General features: G+C 37.1%; 1 protein-coding gene across 17 annotated transcripts in view; it reads right to left on the minus strand.

Annotated features, from left to right (window-relative positions):
• The window catches only part of SDCCAG8 (SHH signaling and ciliogenesis regulator SDCCAG8), a 245,554-nt gene that overhangs the window by 65,896 nt on the left and 158,676 nt on the right, over positions 1-20,982 (minus strand). For 14 of the 17 annotated variants that reach the window (XM_055380726.2, XM_004028678.5, XM_019032290.4 and 11 more), the window contains 3 exons: positions 19,611-19,738; positions 17,364-17,472; positions 8,889-9,020 (listed from right to left, as the gene is read on the minus strand). In XM_055380726.2, coding sequence (XP_055236701.2) covers positions 8,889-9,020; positions 17,364-17,472; positions 19,611-19,738 — 369 coding nt within the window. Of the gene's footprint in view, positions 1-6,126; positions 6,432-8,888; positions 9,021-17,363; positions 17,473-19,610; positions 19,739-20,982 lie in introns of those variants that run through there. The other 3 variants (XM_055380741.2, XM_063707271.1, XM_063707270.1) reach the window with 2 other exon arrangements.

Raw genomic sequence — 20,982 nt, forward strand, 5'->3', positions numbered from 1 at the left:
GAATAGCAATGTGAAACATTTGTTAAGCACTAACGTTGTGCCGGGAACTATTCTAAAGACCTTTTCGTGGATTATTTTAGGCAATTTTCACAACCTACAAGGTAGCATTTTGGAGATCAAGAAAGTGAGGAAGATGAAGTTTAAGATTAAGGAATTAGCCCATGGAGCTACAAAGCAGCTACAAAGAAGTAAACTGAGGAAAGCCCGGAGAACTTGGTTTTAGGAAGGATGCTGTTAAGTACGATGCATACTATCTCTCTACTTTTGGCTTCAGGTCTTAAAAACAAAGGACTAGATCTTGAAGGTAGCTCAAAGCATGTAAGTTCCATAAGGACAAGGCTGTCTACGTGTCCTTTGATGTATCCCAAGCACATCAGCAGTGTATAAGCACTCGGTAAATATTTGATGAATAAATCAAAGGGTGTCTTTTTCTTTTTCCTGGGTAGTGGGCCTATCCCAGGCAAAAGCGTAACGTCATTTCTTTGGCATTGTCCCAACTTTGTTTTGTTGCCTCCTTTTCCCACTTAATGTTCTCCCTGGTAATCAGTTATAGCAGCTGCCTTGTCCCAGCTAAGGTAAATGCACAGCCTGCTTTAAATAACTCATTATCCATTCCCAGATCAAAATTCTAACTCCCACAGAGTGGCAAAGCTCCCAACTTATTGGGAGGGCAGCAGTCTGATCTGGCCTTCCCACTACAGTATAAACAAACGTGTCTTCCAGTCCTCTCAGGGAGTTCTCAATGCATACAACTGGCTCATTACAAAGGGATTGTTTGAACCCCAATTGGCTTACAATTTTTGAATAATTTGAAAAAGGATAAACTTTTCTATGTGATTTCTAGTATTCGATAGTCTGTTGTTAGACCCCTTAGATGAGACAGCCTCCCTAATCCAAACATGTCAGTGGTCCAGTGAAACAAACTCTAGGGATAACAGGAACATTTCAATATAAGATGTAATAAGATTCTTTTCTAGCAATATATACCTCTCTTACCATTTCTTCATAAGAGTATAATTTTATATTATAAAATAATGGCATATAAATCTAATTTTGTTAATTTGCTCTTAATAGCATGTTATCAATTACTTAAAAACAAACATTTGCAAGCAGCAAATCAAAGGAGTGCCTCTCTACAGCAAATTGCTGAGGTGGTGGCAGGAGGCAGGGATCATATATCTGCTTTAGCAAAAGAGATAATGGGTGATTCATTTCTGAATTACAAGTCATACGGGACTTAAAATGTAGTTATTGGGAAACCATTATACCGCTGATGCAAGTATGCAATACTGCACCGTAGGGGGTTAACAAAACAATCCAAAACAAACTAAATTATTGTGAGGAAGCTAAATTAACAGCAATTTATAATTAAAAGCAAGAAGAGCAGCATTTGAAAACGAAGATGACCTCAGAACAACGCTGATAACCTAGTAATAATTAGAATCCTTTCCCCAAATCATCAAAAGTCAAACTAGCAGCGCTTATGTTACAACGCCCAAGCTCTGCCGGGTGTGGAGGCTGCCAGTAGAATATTGCATTAGCATTCGCAGTAAGTTGTTTTGGCTTATAAAAACCAAATTTCAGTACTTTTAAATTTTTTACTTAATAGATTTTGAAACTGTCCATAAGAATTGACAAAAACACCTATAACTCGGGGTGAGTCTTCTGGTCATCACTACCCAGGGAGCTCCTGGGTCTACACCTTGATCACTTTTCTAAGCAAAGGATGAACAACTCAAGACATTTCCCCAGGGGCAGTGGAAGTTTTTGACCATACACTCCAAATCTCAATAACAGACCTTTAGGTTTATATAAAACAGAGAGAACAGGAGACTTAAACAAATAAACACTTTAAGGGCAGCCAACTCCTGTCTAGCCTGCCAAGGGAGGCTGGTTCCTCAGGAGAGACTTTCTTCTTGCATGGGTTTCTGGAGGCATGGCAGCAGCCAGGAGTGACCTCCCAGGAGATGGCAGGTGCTGCCATGGCTACTCTGCACTGCAGGATTGCAATACTTAGGCCAGCCCAAACAGAAAGGAAGTCTGCAGCCACGAGAGTGAGGCAGAGTATATCTTTTTTTTTTTTTTTGAGACAGAGTCGCACTCTGTTGCCCAGGCTGGAGTGCAGTGGCGCGATCTCGGCTCACTGCAACCTCCGCCCTCCGAGTTCACCTAATTCTCCAAGGCAGAGTATATCTTTTACATCTTTGTGTCTCCAGACCTAGCACAGTGACTGGTACAAAACAGATCCCCAATAAACACAGAATAAACTAAGTCTGGCATCAGGTTACCTTTCCAGCACCGTATCCATAAGCCTGCATTTATCAGCTCATATAATCTCTTCTGCTACAGCTGCTGCGATGGCAACGGAGGAGGTGACCCTTCGCCCAGTTCACTATCATTTTCTGCTCTGTGCTTGGTATCCCAACCCACCTCTCTTCTCAGGAACCTTATACACCGCACTTTGTCTATCTCAGCGTCTCCAAATTTCTTTTGACTCTCAAACCCCCTTCATAGAAACACATGGAATTTATTAAATCATCTCATTATTATATACAATAAAGAGGAACTTTTTAAGTAAAAGCATTTCATTTAAAATAAGCATAAGTTTGAACTTTGTAACATAAAATTTTAATTTTCCTGTGCAATAAATAATGCCACTATTTCATCTACATAAATTAAATCCATAGTGAATTAATTATGAAAGAAAAAGGCACCATTGGCTAATAACGTCTTCACACCAAAAGATACTCTAAAACATAGATTTGAAATTAAACCCATGTTATAAAATCAATAACAAATAAAAACAATTTCATGATTTGTTTTGAAATGTTTGCTTTTTGAATATAAAATTCAACTGCTACTGTTACAGCTTTCTCTCTTTTTTTTAATTTTCCCATTTTTTTAAACTTTTAAGTTCAGGGGTATATGTGCAGGTATGTAATATAGGTAAACTTGTATCATGGGAGATTGTCAAGAGATTATAACTGTCACCCTAGTATTAAGCCGAGTACCCATTAGTTATTTGTCCTGATCCTCTCCCGTCTTCCACCTCCTCCCCTCCGGCAGGCCCCTGTGTCTTCTGTTCCCCTCTAAGTATCCATGTGTTCTCATCATTTAGCTCCCACTTACAATGAGAACATACGGTATCTGGTTTTTTGTTCCTGCACTAGTTTGAAGAATAATAGCCTCCAGCTCCATTCATGTTCCTGCAAAGGACTCTTTTTGTTTTTAAATTATGAGATAAAGATTAAGATTTCAGGCTTCTATTTTCAAGCACTTTTCTGAAAATAGTAAATAGTGTTAATTCCCCAAATTAAAATGTCAAATTAGATAGAAATCAATATTATAATTTGTATTTTTAACATTGGCTTTTGAAGAATCAAATTTCTATGACAAACATAGAACTTATGGATTTGGTAAAGATCATCCTGAATCTAGTTTATAGAAGAATTACCTATTTTAAACTCATTACTAGATTGTTACACTTCGATCAGAAGCTGTATGTCTTTAGACAATGGTTTTTATGGATACACTTTAAACAATATATTACCATACAAAAGGGGGAAAAAACTCCTGTAAAACTGTGTAATTGATGAAACCCCCGGGATTACTGGGAGTCGGTGACAGTGAACACCCAGATGAGAGGGCACAGGTGCTCAGCAGTGCTCCACTGGCTCTGGGCCTTGTCCACTCTGTATACACTGGGGGATTTTCACACAGCTCTATTTTCTAGGGAGAAATAGGTGAATTGATACTTACTTTAAAATAAAAACAGAAAAAAAAATGGCACTGCCATCTTTAACATGAATTCCCTGGACTGCCTTTGTGGACACCAGGGGTTCCAAACCACCAGTTGAAAATTTAACTTTCTTCGTTTTTTACAACTTGAATGATCTTTACAATCATTTGAACATTAAATTCATGGCCAAAACGTAACGCTTGATCTCATCCCAAACCCAGGCCATCTCAACCCCAAACCAGCTTCTTTAGAGTGTTCCCTAGTTCTCAGTAAGTAGCAGCACTAGGCACCCATTGCTCAGGTCAGAAATATGGGTGTCATCCTTGACACGCTCCTCTTCTCCACCCAGCACTGCCAATCAAGTAACTCCTGCTGGTCCTACTTCCTACACATTTCGCCAGTGTTTATTTCTGTCACCAATATTAGCATTCTAGTCCAAGCATCATCACTGCTTGACTAAGTCCAAAAGCTCCCTAATCGTTTTTCTGTTTGTTTGATTTTTTAGACAAAGTCTCGCTCTATCACCCAGGCTGGAGTGCAGTGGCGCCATCTTGGCTCACTGCAACCTCCGCCTCCCGGGTTCAAGTGATTCTCCTGCCTCACCCTCCCGAGTAGCTGGGATTACAGGCGCTCGCCACCACACACAGCTAATTTTTGTATTTTTGGTAGAGACGGGTTTCACCATGTTGGCCAGGCTGGTCTCGAACTCCTGACCTCATGATCCACACACCTCGGCCTCTCAAAGGGCTGGGATTACAGGCGTGAGCCACCACGCCCGGCCCATAACTGGTCTTGAGTAAGCATGATGGCTCTGTTCCAATCTGTTATCTATTGTGGAGTTAGAATACAATTTTTAAATGCAAATCTGATCACATCTCCTCTGTTTTTTAAAAAATCTTTTGATTTCTTCCCATTAGTAACAAGATAAATTTAAAGGTCCATGATAAAAACATAAAGACCAGCCGGGTGCGGTAGCTCACGCCTGTAATCCCAGCATTTTGGGAGGCCAAGGCTGGCGGATCACGAGGTCAGGAGATCCAGACCATGCTGGCCAATACGGTGAAACCCCGTCTCTACTAAAAATACAAAAAATTAGCCGGGCGTGGTCGTGGGCGCCTGTGGTCCCAGCTACTCGGGAGGCTGAGGCAGGAGAATGGCGTGAACCTGGGAGACGGAGCTTGCAGTGAGCCAAGATTGCGCCAGCCTGGGCGACAGAGCGAGACTCCGTATCAAAAAATAAATAAATAAAATAAAATAAAAATAAAAACATAAAGACCCTGCCTTTAGGTCCAGCCCTTTCCTACCTCTCCAACCTCATTGTATGCCACACTTTCTTTTTTCCTTTATGTTGGACACACAGTTCTTGCTCTTCCTCAAGTACTATGCTTTCTTATCTCAGGAACTTCCATTTTATAGATTTTCTTTCTCTAGAACAGGAGTCAGTATAATTTTTTAGGAGAGGGCCAGATAGTTTGCCAATTCCTGATCTAATCCCACTGCTTACCGATTCAAATGTCATGTTCTCAATGAAGCTTTTCTTAATCAATGTTAAGGGCCCTGCTGGGGACAGTGGCTCACACACCTGTAATCCCAGAGATTTGGAAGGCCGAGGCGGGAGGATGGTTTGAGGCGAGGAATTCAAGACCAGACTGGACAACATAGCAAGACCTACTACCCACAAAAAGTTTTAAAAATTAGGCCAGGCATGGTGGCTCATGCCTGTAATCCCAGAGGAGGCCGAGGTAGGCGGATCACCTGAGGTCAGGAGTTCGAGACCAGCCTGGCCAACATGGCGAAACCCTGTCTCTATTAAAAAATACAAAAACTAGTTGGGCGTGGTGGCAGGTGCCCGTAATCCCAGCTACTCCGGAGGCTGAGGCAGGAGAATTGTTTGAACCCAGGAGGCGGAGGTTGCAGTGAGCCGAGATCGCGCTATTGCACTCCACCCTGGGCGACAGAGTGAGACTGTTTCAAAAAAAAAAAAAAAAAAAAAAAAATTAGCAGAGCATGGTGGTATGTACCTGTAGCCCTACCTGCTTGGAAGGCTGAGGAGGGAGGATCACTTGAGCCCAGGAGTTCAAGGTTACACTTCAGCCTGGGCGACAGAGTGAGATCTTCTCTTAAAAATAATTTTTAAAAAAACAAGTTCCCTTATTAAATGTACTTGTACCACAAAATATATTTCTCCTTCATAGAACTGGTCATTATTGTACAGTTGGCCCTTGAGCAACATGGGGGGTTAGGAGCATCAACGCCCTGTACAGTCAAAAATCCATGCATAACTTTTGACTCCTCTCAAATTCAACTACCAACAGCCTACTGTTGACCAGAAGCCTTATATTGATAACATAAATGGTTGATTAACACATATTTATATGTTATATGTGTTATACACTATATTCTTACAATAAAGTAAGCTAGAGAAAATATTAAGAAAATCATAAGAGAAAATACTTTTACAGTACTGTACTGTTATATATTGATGCCGTAAGTTTATAATGTCTGTTTATAAGATGAATCATCTGAAATGACAGGCAGCTGCTGCTGAAAACTTCAATCTAAGCTACATATCCAGCAATGCAACTTTTGCTTGTAACGTCATGACTTTTCTCTGCTTCTTGGAAGTACTTCCAACATCACTAGTGGCACTTCGTATGGGTCCCACGGTGTTATTCAAGGTTTATGTGTTGCACTAAACATGATGAAAAATACACAAGAGCTGCAACAGATCACTTGTTATTGCAATAAGCAATTTACTGGAGAGAGAAACTGTTCACATGCAGACGATTTAGTCCACACAGCGTTTTCAGTGGATACTTACAATACTTCAGCTCCTCGCAATAGCAACAGGAGGTGGTTACAAAATTATCACGGTAGTACAGTGTGTGCTACAGTTAACTTCATGCAGTTACGATCTAATACTGCACCTTCACATTTGACATTTCTCTCAATTGCAGATGGTACCATGTATGATCTGTAAGTGTTTGTGTGTGTAAGTTTGGATAAATTTTAACTTTTTATAATAGATTTGCATATATTTTATGGTAGTCAATGATAAAGGCCAGTATCTACAGATGTTTTATGTATTCACGACATACCTAAATTTAAAACTTCTTTTCATTATTTCTAGGCTACGTGGTTTGTCTGCAGGTTTTTTCAAATTGTTGCAAATCTCCAAAAAATTTTCCAATAAATTTATTGAGAAGAATCTGTGTATAAATGGGCCCAAACAGTTCAAATCTGTGTTGTTTAAGGGTCAACTATAATTAATTAGACAGTTACGAAATTCTTTTGCTAATATCCATCTTCCCTATAAGGATATATGCTCCATTAGAGTGGGAACTATATCTACTTTGCTATTTTATTCCAGCATGTGGTAGAAAATGTGACACACAGCAGCAATCAATCAATCAATCAATCAATCAACGTTGAATGAACGAACCATTAATTTGCCACCTGACCTTCATGCGGCACGTTTGTCTTTCTTAGGCTTAGTTCTCCATCTGGAAATGGAGATGATAAATGCAGCTACTTTCAAGGTTGCTTCAAGGTACATAAGATACTATGTGTGAGAGCATTCTAGGAACTCTAAAGCAATACACAAATGTAAGAAAATAAATGGAAAGATGCCCCAGGTGCACAGGACTGGGGCAAAGGCTGGCCCAGTGGCCAAATCCTCCGGGTCATTTTGTTGGTCCTCTAGCTAAGAATGGTCTTTACTTTTTCAAAGGGTTGTAAAAAACACAAAACAAGGAAGACTATGCCACAGACACCACGTGTGGCCTGCAAAGTCCGAAATATTTACTCTCTGGCCCTTTACAGAAAATGTTTGCAGACCCCTGGCCTACAGAAGTGCCTGGGCTTAAATAAACATTTTAATAGTGAATGAATAATTATTACTTTGCAAATACATCCATATTTTGGTATTTTGATAACTGACAAGCAGTGACATCATCTGACTGCCTGTCTTCATTCAATAAAGCAAGTAATCAACGTAAAAATACCTCCCCCCCACCCCAGGCTAATATGCTTACTTTACATTTAAAAAAATACAAGGAGTCTATAAATATTTTCATTTCCTTCAATTATATCAAGAACTGTTTTTGAAACAGAGAAGGCATGGATGGCTGGGAAATGGTGTGGGGATGCAGAGCTGGAGGCCACGCGAACCATGTCCACTGGAAGGGTGGCTGCTATCATCGTGCATGCGGTTGTCATGTGGAAGTCCAAGTCTACAGAAGCCTATTCACTGTCTGCTGTGAAATACTGAGATTATTTTCTGCCCAGGGAATCCATTATCACACAGAAATGAGAAATGGCACATGGATAAAAAATAGTAAGAGGCTGTGTTTATTGCCAAAAAAAAAAAAAAAATCCCCATTACTGCACAAAAAGAAAAGGATTTTGGAGTCAAAAGATCAAGATTCAAGTCTGAACTCTACCACTTATTCCATCTGTCACTTTGAGCAAACCTATTAGCCTCTCTGAGCCGAATTTCTTCATCTAGAAAAAGAGAATAATAATCATTGATGACATTTAGTGGGTGGCCTTTATGAGCCATGTGCTTTGCTATATTATATTTGATCTTTCCATCAAAATGCAAAGTAGATATGATTAGTGCCAATATATAGGTGAAGAAACAGTCACTCAGAGAACTTAAGTGACTTGCTCAAAGTAACGCCACCAGAAAGAAGTGAAGGTTTTGTTTGTAGTCAAGTTCTGACTCTAGCAATGCTATTAGTGTAACCTCTGATAAGATGTTTAACCTCTTTAGACCTACTATGTGCTTTACCTTACAAAAAGCATATAAAATCTAATTTCTAGGAGAGATAATTTGAAATTCCTCCATATTACAATATTACCAACTTACACCTTAAAGGAAAATGGTTTTCCTCTATTCTTCCATGTTAAATCTAATTCTATGTCTTCAGAGAATAAGAAAAAGAGGATGTACTCTCCTCTTTGTATATAATAAGAACAACCTAAATTAAGGAAGCAAAAATACATAAAATAAAAGTATTAGATTTTGAGCATGTCACAAATAGCATAATGATGATGAATTCTACTTATTCCGCAGCAATTCCCCTTCAGTGTGTAAACCAAACACATTCAATACGCGGCACATGAGTTGACATGAAACCTTGACTACCTTTGCTTCATCGTCTCATGTACTCTCCCATGCTGGACACACTGTTCCTCCAATTCTTCATTTCTTCTCTGTAACTTTCCCAATTTATCATATGTATACCTTTTTTCTTGACTGAGTTGAGCTATTTCAGATCTAGAGGTGAAAACACAAAAATAATAGATGTTAAAGGTTCTTATTACTAGGGCATATTGTTATTATATAACCTTAACATTATCTTAAACTCCACACTTAAACATGATAGCATAATGAAAACTACATCCTTTGCAAAAGAAAATATTTCAGAAATGGCAAGATACATTGTAGAGACTCATGTGTTAGACAGAAAAAGGAATAACAACTTATTCTAATAGAAATGGCTTCCCTAAGGAATAAGACAAAAATGATAATGATCAAATCTCTTTTTTAAAAGACTATCATTCATTTAACAAATACTTACTGAGTGCTTGTTATAGGCCAAACACTATGCTGTCAAAGAAGAAACCCTAGGCCTAATTTCTATAACAGAGTTTCTTTTAATTAACATAATTTTAATGGCACATGGTTAAAATAAAAATAGTTCTTTAATGTTAATTTTAAGTGTCAACTTCTTTGGGTCATGGTGCCCAGACATTTGGCCAGACATTATTCTGGACATTTCTGTGAGGGTGTTTTTTAGATGATATTAACATTTAAATCAGTAGACTTTGAGAAAAGCAGATTGCCGTCCATGCAGGCAGGCTTTATCCAATCCACTGAAGGTCTTAATAGAAAAAAGACTGACCTCCCCTGAGCAAAATGGGAATATCCTGTTTTTTGTGTCTTAGATGACAATCCAAGTCTCAAAATTTGAAGATCAGAAAGATGTTTATCCAAGAAAAATTATATTCCTTTCCTTGTATTAAGTAAACTCTAAATTACTGCCTACTGCCACCATCTCCTCATGCCCTAATGCCTAATCAGTTAGAATGGAAAGTTTAAAACTCTTGTAGATTATGAGTCGTTTTCAGGTTAATGATTGGATTGTTTTCTGAAGACTCCTGACATAAAATTAATTCCCTTCAAAGAAAGAATTCTTCCAGTAGGCAAGATAGCCTTTTCTTCCTGGTCAGAAAAGGATTTGGATTTGCTAAGGGAAATCTTACTTTACAAATTGTTCATCCCAAGGACCAGGCTGCTCACGTGTATGGAGCAAAAACTCTTGCTTTTAGTTCATCTCATTCTTCATTTTGTTTTCATCTTGGTTCAAATATCATCCCAAAGGAAGCTTGCCCTGATTAATACCTTGCAGTTCTCAATATGTCAGCACGTTTTTTGAAGCTACCTCTAGCCTTTATGCATACATTAGCTTATAATTTATTCTTTTAAATTGTGCTCTGTGCCTTGTCTTTCCTACCATATTCTGTATGAGAGCATGGATTATCTCATTTTCAAGTTCAGATCAAGTGCTCAATCTACATTTGCTTCTCCTAATAAGAATCTACCCATATTTGAAATAGTCTGAAAGGAGTTAATAATGACTTACGTTTCTCCTTTCAGAATCACATACAATACAAAAGAATTTAGAGGCAGTTATGATAAATTTTTGATCTGGTATCCCTTCCAAGATTAGTATCTCCTATCATACCATGCACTAAAATAAATTTCAAAAGAAGAAAAAAAATCCTTAAACCAGATTAGAAAAAAATGCAGAACATTGATCTTTTCTCAGGCACTTTCCAAGCAAAAGGCACTTTTAAAAAGAAAAATCACAAAGAAAAAAATAGATTTTACAATATAAAAATACAAAACTTTTATGCATAAAAAAATCATATGTTTAAAATATATTATAGGTTTGTGTGAGAGTATTCATTGTAGCATTGTTTCTAGAAACAACCTTTCTTTGCAACCCATAATCTGGAAACTTAACCAAGAAATCTATCAACAAGAGCTTGGTTATGTTACTTATTCTGATAATGTGGCTATTTATAAGTGATATTTATTGATCTAAAACTGTGACATATTGGTAAAAAAGGGAAAACATTAAAAGTCAGCATGTATAATGTGATTTCATTTTATAATTTAGAAAAATATTTTGACATGCATACCAACTATTAATATTGGTTATTTCTGGATGGTAGGATCACGAATGTTTTCTCTGTTCTTTATTCATCCTTTTCTATACTTTCTAAATTTTTAAAATAGATATGTATTTTATTTGTTTTAAATAAATTCATTCTGATTTTGAAAAAATCATAATACAACAAAATGTAGATGTCACTGGTGGGGGAGGTTGTGTGTGGAAGGAAAAGGGAATATATAGGAGTTCTGTACTTTCTGTCCAGTTTTGCTGTGAACCTAAAACTGCTCTAAAAAATAAAGCTTATTAATTAAAATCAATGTAAACAACAGGAAATTATTTACAAAAATAAGACAAATAAACATTAAAAGCATAATTTAATGAAACACTAACTGCACTCTCCATCAAAATTCCAATTAAAAAGTATAAGAAATATTGAAAATATCTACAGAAGAAATACAAATGATCAATAACATTTGTAACATATTCAATTTCACTATTATTCAAAAAATAGCACAACAAAACCAGATACTACCACCAAATATTTACTGCATGCCACCGTATAACAAACAGTGAAATCCATCCTTTACATTCATGATCTCAATTAATCCTATAAGGTACTTGTAAGGGTTTCTTTTCTTTTCTCTGTGAGGTAAACATGAAGTTGAATAATTTGCCTAAGGTCATCCAAGTAGTCAAGCCCAGATATTACTTAGTCCACCTCTAAAGGGGTGGTTCCACCCACCTGTGCAATATTGCCTCTCATTCTTTTTAAAAAAAATCTCACTTCTTTGTAATGTTATTTACTAATATGGCTACATATGCAGTGATTAGAAGTTAGTGTAGTACTTCAGCAAGGTAAAACACATCAACACCCTTAAAAGGATTCATCATCTTGGACCAGCAATTAAGGAAACAATCAAAAATTTAGATTTAGGTACAAAGTTTTTGTTGTATTATTATTCAAAAATGGTTAAAAATTGGAAGCATCTTAAAAGCCTAATAATTCTTATACACGCAAATCATTTAATAAAGTTTTGTTTTCAGAGTATTTACTGATATAGAAAAATGTTCATTAGATATCAAATGAAAAAGCAGACGCAAAACTGTATATACGGTATAATCCCAATCACTGTAAATGTACACAGACATACACATGAAAAATGACTGAAGGGAAATATATCAGAGGTAAGAATCGTTATCTCCAGATGGTAGTGGCACAGGAAATTTTCCTTAATTCTTCTTTGTATTTTCCAAATTCCCTGCATTGAGGATGTCTTACATAATCCCAAAAATATAAATGTTATTTATAAAGTACACATCACTATCAAGTGTGTATTGCAACAATCTTTTTTTCTGCTTCACATATTTTTGTTTTTTTCTTTATTTATAATTGTAATTTGCCTACCAACTTCCAGTTTTCAATAAAAATTTGACATATATGCCTGCACATCATCCTTTTTCTGTCTGCAGCTCATGATATGTTCCTAGAACTAGTAGTTTGCAAAGCTCAAAGAGTAAACTTACAAGTTTTCTGTTAGTTCGGAGATACATTTCTGGCATGATTATCCTGTGTCATATAAAAGGATAATTGACTCTAATCCATTTTCATAGAAAATTTAGGCAATTTCTGGCTTTACAGAAGCATGAACTTTCCCCTGTGTTTTTATATACCAGTTATGTTGTATAATTGCATTTGCATGAAATATATTTTACTACTATAATTTGGATTAAAATGATAATTGCTTTCAAAGGGAAATACAATATCTTAATTTTTTATTCTTTTAGGTTCTAGTTTGACTTTTGGTAACAATTAGCAGAGGCCAATATCAGTCTCCTCTTGTAGAAAATATAATTTTTATAGTATCCCAACCTAACATCATCTAAACATGCAAAGGAAAAAAACAGTTCAACCGGGTGTGTGTTCTTCACCTCAATTAAACTCACACAGTTGGATACCTACTGTTGCCAAAACAGTAATATAATTTATACATTATAGTCCACACAGTAAAACTACACTAAAAGTCATTTAACAATATTTATAACACCATAAAGTATAGTGTTAAAATATATAAACTGCAATATGTACCAAAATTATAAAATTTGTTTCTCATCATCAGTGATTAAAACCAGGATCATTGCTCTAGCCTCAATACTCACAACCCTGGTGACAGATTAGAATTCAAATCTTAATGATCAATTTACAATTAACAAGATAGAAGTGAAACAAATTAAACCAACCATTATATATAACGAGACCCCATGGACTCCCATTGTTCCTCTTAATTACAAAACGCAAATCACAAATACACAATGGGCAGTGTTAGATATCAGTCCACAAGCCTCACAACCCAGAAAGTGACAATGACAGAAAAGAAAGAAGCAAAACCACATAGACCCTGGTTCTATGCTCTATCCTGTTCTTTTCAGTGTGCAAGAGGTGGAAGCTGAAACCTAGCACACACTTCTCTCCACTCTGTGGCTGGCAGAGGCTCACTCCTTGCCAGCACCCAATCCTTCCAGCTCTCCCAGGCCAGGTGTTAGATAGCACTGCAAACCGCACTGCAACGTTTTACTGCTGATTCATCTAAGCGCGTGGGGAGAGAGAACACTTCCTTCACTTTGATAAAGAAAAATCACAGTTGTACCGAAGATATTTAAATAGCTCCGTTTACCTCCTTCAAAAAACAACCCCATAACTGTAATAAGCTCTCAGAGTACTGGGGAATACAGAAGGAAGGATAGCGAAAGTTTATGTGAGCTTCAACTAAAATCAGCCAGAATGTCTGCCTGGTGCCAATTAAAAGCAAAATGGAATTAATTCTCTTGCCTGATGGTCAAAAACAAGCTATATAACATGCACAGAATCGGCAGTTCATTTTAAGTTTTAAAATGGGACGTGCCATTCACAAACCCCGGGGTTACAGACACCACTACGTGCAGTGTGGAGTACACACAGCATGCAAACTACTGTGCTAATCACTATGGAGGCTTCCAGAAAACAGAAGCAGTCGTCACTGCCATAATGCGACTTACGGTCTCCTTGGGGAGAAAACACATACAACAGACACACACACGGAGGTACCATTTCAAAACATTTTCACAGAGCAACAGAGCAGCCTAGCATGAAGCTGGGGCAGAGAGTAAGGGAGTACGTGCACGCCGAGCCCATGCTGTCAGCTTTCCCATCATTCTGCATGGGCTTCAGTCAAATGACTAGATCTGTGAGTTTAAAATCTTGTTTTAAATGGTAGGAATCTATTTGTTTAGTTGGTATTTTGAAAAACAAGACTCTTAATGTTGCTAGTAACAGAGGAGGGAAAAATATGTCTTAATTATTGCTCAATACAAAATAAATACACTTACTTTCAAGAAGAATTTTACTGTAATACTCAGAGGAAAAGCTGGACCAAAATTACCATATGGATTGCATAACTATAAATTTGGAGACTGAGTTTCCACAATGACAAAACTTTAGAAACTCCAAGATTTTCCTTACCTCAAAGCACAGGGAAAATTATTTATCCCAATAGTTTGGCATGGGGTATGCAGAGGCACACTCCTGGAGGGCTTCTTCAGAGTTTACTACATTAATAATTTGTATTTTAAAAGAAGCAGTTTAAGCCCTTCAAGTTTTATAGGTGGTTTCAAAGCAGAAGGTAACATCAAAATGGAATGTAAAACTTAACATGAATGAGTTATTGAAAATGTCATAGTAAGAAGCCAGGGAGAAATGAAACTGGAACTAAAAGAAATTAAGAACAAACAACCCTAAAATCACAATTTGTCCTATTCACTACTTTCTTGTGAGGCGCACAAAATGCACTTTTCATAAGTTTTAGGGGCGCTTGAGAGTTTTAAAAATAGTAAGTAACAATTTATCAAGTGTTTACTACTTGCCAGCCTTGGTTGAGTCAAATTGTAAAGTTAGAGTAGGTGCCTGCTTTAATTCATCAGAGTTACAAAATACAACTAGATCCACATTTTCCTGATCTGGCTGTTTTAAAAAGGCTTTCATTGTGGCATAGACTTATGTCCGTCGGAAAATGACAGTCAGACTTTCCCTGGCAAAGACAATAGCTATGTAAAGGGATACCCAAATTACCAGTCAAGACCCTTAAAAATACCACCAGTGAAAATAATAGCAGCTACTGTGTATTACTATGTGTCAGGCACTGTGCTAGGCACTTGATACGTGTATGTATGCGTATCTATATACACAATTCTAATTCCCATAACAATCCTGCAGTGTGGCTTTAGAAATGTTTCTACAGAAGGAGAAGCTGAGGTTTGGGGAGATGAGGCCATGTACCCAAGGTTACAAAGCTCCAAGTGGGAGAGTGAGATTCAAACCTAGTTCCTCTGAATTGCCACGTGTTCTTTACTGCACACTGTCAGCCATCAACAATGGGACAGACTGGCATCAGAAGTCAGATCAGGAGGTGCGAATAGCACCACACCTATTTGTTTCATTCATTCATCATTTATTCATTAAGTGCCATCTATGTCAGATACAAAAGAATACATCCAATTTACAAAGTAGTGTTCAGGAGCTGGAGGAATGAGAAGCAGGAGGAGCAATAGAGGTGCTGAGTTAGACCAGTACAGGCTAAGATGACAGATCTAGAGGAGGAAAAAGAGGGCCTAGGGGCACAGAGTAAGTTAACCGTTACATGCCAAGGACGCTTACTTCTCCACGGAAATTTAAAGGTTAATTTTTGCTTCCCAAACTTTCTCATCATAACTACTGTGGCTTGAATTTTCTTTAGCAATAGATGTAAAATACTGTAATTACCATAAGAAAGAACATATACTTTGGAACCAGAAATACCTATGTTAGAACCGTAGCTCTCCCACTCACCAGTTATTTAAACAGTTTTGGTTTCCTTATCTGGAAGATAATAATTCCTGCCTCAAGTTGTGGTGAGAATTAAATAACATATACCAAGCACCTTTTTGTCTCTTTTATATAATAAATTTCCCTAATTAGGTCTCCTTGGAGAGCAAGATCAGTAATCATTCACAAACCAATTTTAGACCTAAGACATTTATATAAAACCCAGATTAATATCATTTTATCCCTAAATGATACAATCTTGTTTGTTTGCTTCCAACAAATTACTTTTGGATCTATGTGGTGCAAATCAAGTATTTCTGGTTAAGAATAGCTACTGTTGATATTTTATGGGTCTCTTTCATGACAAAATCATTCGGTTTTCTTGGTCAAATTTCCTTGAAATACCTGGTATTTTGGCACCTAGGTTTTCCCCTACCAAAATACAATCTTAGTATATGCTAGGAAGGTGCGCATGTCAGAGTACATTCTTGGTGGTTACAGGAGCCTCTGCCTTCCTGGTGAGCAGGGAGACTTGGATGCATGAGCCCTCTGATTCCCCAGAAGATTCAGGGATGGGGATTCTATCAGCTAAGACAGCTTGTTGATGCAGGATTCCAAGATGGAGCTCAGAGTGATCAGATATGTCCTGATACTCCCAGAAATCCTTTCCGAATGAAACATCTAGGTCAGTAGTTTGTTTGCTGAGCCATATTTCCTGCTCTCAATAGATCTATGTGAGTTTCAGAAAAATGCAGAAGAGAAGACACACAGGCAATTTTTTCATTGAGTTATCATATAAAGTAGTATTTGACATCTTATCAGTTATGTGAATATTGCCTTCTATAGTTCAATTTAAAGTGATTCTGTCCAATGTCTTTCATTTACAAAAGAAGAAACTATAGTCCAAGTAGGTCAAATACATTTGTCCAAGATTATTCAGTTACTGTCGGAGCTGAGATGGAGAGTCGGGCTTCTTGCAGTTTAGAATATGAAATAATTTATTCATTGAGATAATCTGACTAGAAAGTGTATAGAAAAAAGTCATTAAGATTCCAATCAATGGATTTATAAAAGAGTAGTATGCTATAAAATGAATGATGGCTGTTCTATTAAAATATAACAATTTTAGGGGAAGGGAAGAATAGTTTTGGTTTATTTATTTCAAAGTACCATCTCCTTTCATTTTTATACATACACATTTCATCTGTTATCATTTAACCTAAAGACAGCTTTTGTGTTCATGGTGAATTGTAACAATAGATTAAAATGTGTTAACCATACCAATGTAAGATTTTACAACTGCTTGATTTATCTGCATCTTTATGTTATTACCATATTGATCCTTCTTTCCTGAAATTTCACAGTTTTCAATTCTAAACATTGAAACGTCAAATAATAGTACATACACATAATCATGAAACAACATAAAAGCGTATGGACAATTAAGAAAATGTCCATATGTAGAAAATATTTTCAAAGAAAACATCAGCAGATACCTAATTTTGACATTAGACTATAAAACAGTGCAAATGATGTTTTTTAAGGAAAAATTAGAGTAATCACACAAACAGTGCTCTTGAAAGTATTCTATAACATCACCTACCTGGTTTTTTGAGAGATTTGTTCCAGTTTCTTGGCTAATGTACAGCATTCTTCCTTTAACTTTGTCAAAAATGTATTCTGGGAGGTCAGCAACAAATACTGTTCATTTTCTAGAAATAACAATAAACCCCCACGAACATAAGATGTTTATGGTTGTCGCTCTGCAGTGCTTCCATACATAGAGTGGTAAAGTGCTTAGACCCCTACACATTTCCAATAAGCCACCAGATCACCTTCAGTGTCCTAAGTCAAAGGACTTATCATCTGGAAAGACACTCAATCTTGGGAGTCATTTATTTTCAACATAATTATACACCAGAAACATTTTTCATCATACCAGCTTGGTGTAACATTTTAACATGTTAATAAAGTGTCAAATACCTCAAGTGGAAGAATAGATGCTTATATCTTTGCAATATGCAAGATATTATATTTTTATTTTGACAATTTTACTATAAACAGAGTGTCAAAAATTATCACAACCAGATAACTCAAAACTAAAATCATCGAGGAATTCTCTTCTACACTGTAATTCATGCTTTGTTTCATATTTGCACACATGGTTTACTACCACCACCACCCCCAATCTTGCATACACTTCTCTAATTATGAAGGTAAAAATGTGTATTTTCTTTAGAATTTTAATTTCATTGTCAACAGCATGAGCTTCAATGGAGATCTGGTCAAAGAAATTGAAAACAGTGTGATTTTGTGTATGTGTGTACAAGACAAAAGGAAAGGTTCTTAAGGCGGTTTTAACAGTTAAATACATTCTAATCTAGTGCTTAGATTCTGCCCAAGACTCTGATCACTAGGATCATGCTAGCAGTGGGGGCAAAAACAATAATTTATCCTACAATTGCCTCTTTTTGTTTTTAGAGGAAAAACATCTACTAAACCTGGTGAATTTTCGTTTCTTCTGGCCAAATGCTGTTGGAAGAAAATCTCTACTGAAAGTGCTAGAGGGAATTATGTGAGTCAATATGACATTTGCCTCTTCATAAGTAAATAGATTATTTAATGACTTGCCTGTTGGCAATTTTTCACCCATAGGATAAGAAATAATTTCTTACTGTGTCATCAAATACAATATATTAATACATTAAATCATATGAAAATTACCTCTAAGCATAAGTTTTAAGAGGCCTTTATTTCTTTTCAATTTTAGCCAATGATTGGCAAAAAGCATATAGCATACAAATCAAAATAAATCAAGGCACTAAAATTAAGCAACATTTTTCTGGAAGAGACAGGATCAATTAAACTTTTGTTTTAATAGTACAATCAGTGTGGAGTATGTGGTGTGGAATTATAATGACTGACACTGTCTTGTTTTGACTAACACTGTCTGTGAACACACAACTCAAAAGTGAAAGAAACTACATAATGCTCTGACTGAACAAATCAAACTGTCTATTTTCAAAGTGCATTTTACTTTCAAATTAAAGGTAAAGAGTTACTGGCCAACTCAGTCTGCAGAACAGTGCCAATGTGATGAAAGATGGCAATTTTTAGCCAAGCTGCCAGCTGTGGTCAGTGCCTTGTATTAGTGAATTTTAACAGCAGTTGTGAGAACTTGAAGAATGCAAAGGATTAAACATCATTCTAGATTGGGTTGGGGGAGGTGGGGAAATCATACAAATGCTAAAAATGTTCGAAGCTGCAAAGATTAAATAAAGGAACATATCAATTTGGAGCCACTGAATTACATCCAGCTGCGACAGTGAATTAAGAACCGATTAATGGCTAAAGCTTTTCTCCAGTTTGGATGCTGAAGCAAACTCATTAGGCTTTTAGAGTAGCTATAATGTGTGTACTGTGGGAACTGTTCAATGCTATTCAGGAGACTCTAACTGTAAGCTCAGAGCATTTCCCGCAGAGCTTCTGATGCTATTTTCTTTATATAACATGTGTGCCTGAAAACCCAGCCAAAAACAAGCCCTTTGTTTTTCTACTTTGTTGTGGTCTCTCTCAGCTTTACGTTTCTTGAACACAGGTAAATAAACTCATAATCCAGATGGTGCAACAGATGTGAGAGCAGCACTCTGAAATCAACAGACAGTGGGCAATACTTTCCATTTTCTCTTTTAAACGCTAACTAATATGTAATTCGGAATCTCCGGTGTAGTTAGCATCTGCTCCCTTCGGCCAGCCAAAGGTTACAGGTGTTCCTGATGTCATTTCACAGTAAGGCGTGGGCCTGGCTTGTGAGCGAGTGCCCAGGCTCTAATCTTTCCCTACCACCTACCAGTTTTGTCATGCTGGGCCTCCATTTGCTGTATCTTCTGTGTCAGCTCCTGCTCTCTTTGCTGGGCCTGAAGGGCTTGGGCCTTTGCTTCCTTGCTAAAGCTCTGCTGAATGCTATCTTTTTCCTGTCTGCAAAACAGAGAGGAGACATACAGAAATTTAATCTGCAGATGCACAAACCCCCATCATGTCCCCTATAGACCAGAGAGAGCTGATACGTAGTAAATTGTTAAGCGTAAGAAGACAAGGACCTCTCTACTGACCCTTTGACCCTCCCCCACTTTAGGGGGAAGATCCAAACAACCTTCCATACAATGTCAAATACGCGCCATGAATCCAAATGGACTAAAGTGTGCAGTGTCAAAACATCATAACAACTAAATAATGGTATTTTGTAACTTTAAAACACAAACCTTTTTTCTCTAACATTCTTAATGTTTTACACTACCAATGAATGCTTCATCTTCTGAGTGGTCAATCTTTCCTAGAGATACTGGAACTCTAGGAACAAAACTTAAATTCGTAAAACTAAGCTTTGTAGACCACCTCTGTTTTCACTCTAAACTTAAAATGGAATCTTAAATATAATGCAGGAGCCTCTATCTAGAGGCGAGTAAATGATTCTGCAGTGCCACATTGCATGTTTTCACTAAATATCTTCACACATCAGGCCATATCATGTGAATATGAATACAAATATGAATATGAATAACTTCCCCCAGCACTTCATAATAAAATCCCTCGTGGGTCACATTGAAAGAAATTGCAGGATGAAAAGCTTCTGTAGTCAGACAACAACCCGTCGTACTGTGATAGGACACTGACCTATCCCACTGGGTCAATAACCAAGCACGGTGGCTCCAAAGAGAGAAACTTCCTAAACAATTAGAACCTGGGGAATGCAAAGGACCTCAATGCTGGCAGCACTGTGGATACTGACAGTGTGTGTGTGCATGTACATGTGCACACACACACACACACACACACACATATTAGGATGGTTCTTCAAACTCTAAATATGGGTAAGTGATATGAGGGTTTCCTTCAATTAACTGACTTAGTTATTTCTAACTCCTGATCTCCTTGCGGGCATTTCTCATCCATGCTGCTTTAGTTTACTAATTGAGATATTTACTGCTTAGCCTTTGCCAAACTAAAAATAAACAATTCCATAAAGCTATCACTACTAGTCTATGTACCGCTGTGGAACTTCAATTCACTGGCTTCTAATTATAAAGCAACATAAGGAAAGCCTGTATTAAAATTGGTCAATGCATGTGGTCATGTTGTAGTGTAAAATTCTGGAATGAAAATACAGCCACATCTCACTCAAATGGAATCATCGGGGGTCCATGCTAAATGTGAAATAAGGT

This window comes from Gorilla gorilla, chromosome 1, assembly GCF_029281585.2.
Source record: "Gorilla gorilla gorilla isolate KB3781 chromosome 1, NHGRI_mGorGor1-v2.1_pri, whole genome shotgun sequence".
Classification (NCBI taxonomy): domain Eukaryota; kingdom Metazoa; phylum Chordata; class Mammalia; order Primates; family Hominidae; genus Gorilla; species Gorilla gorilla.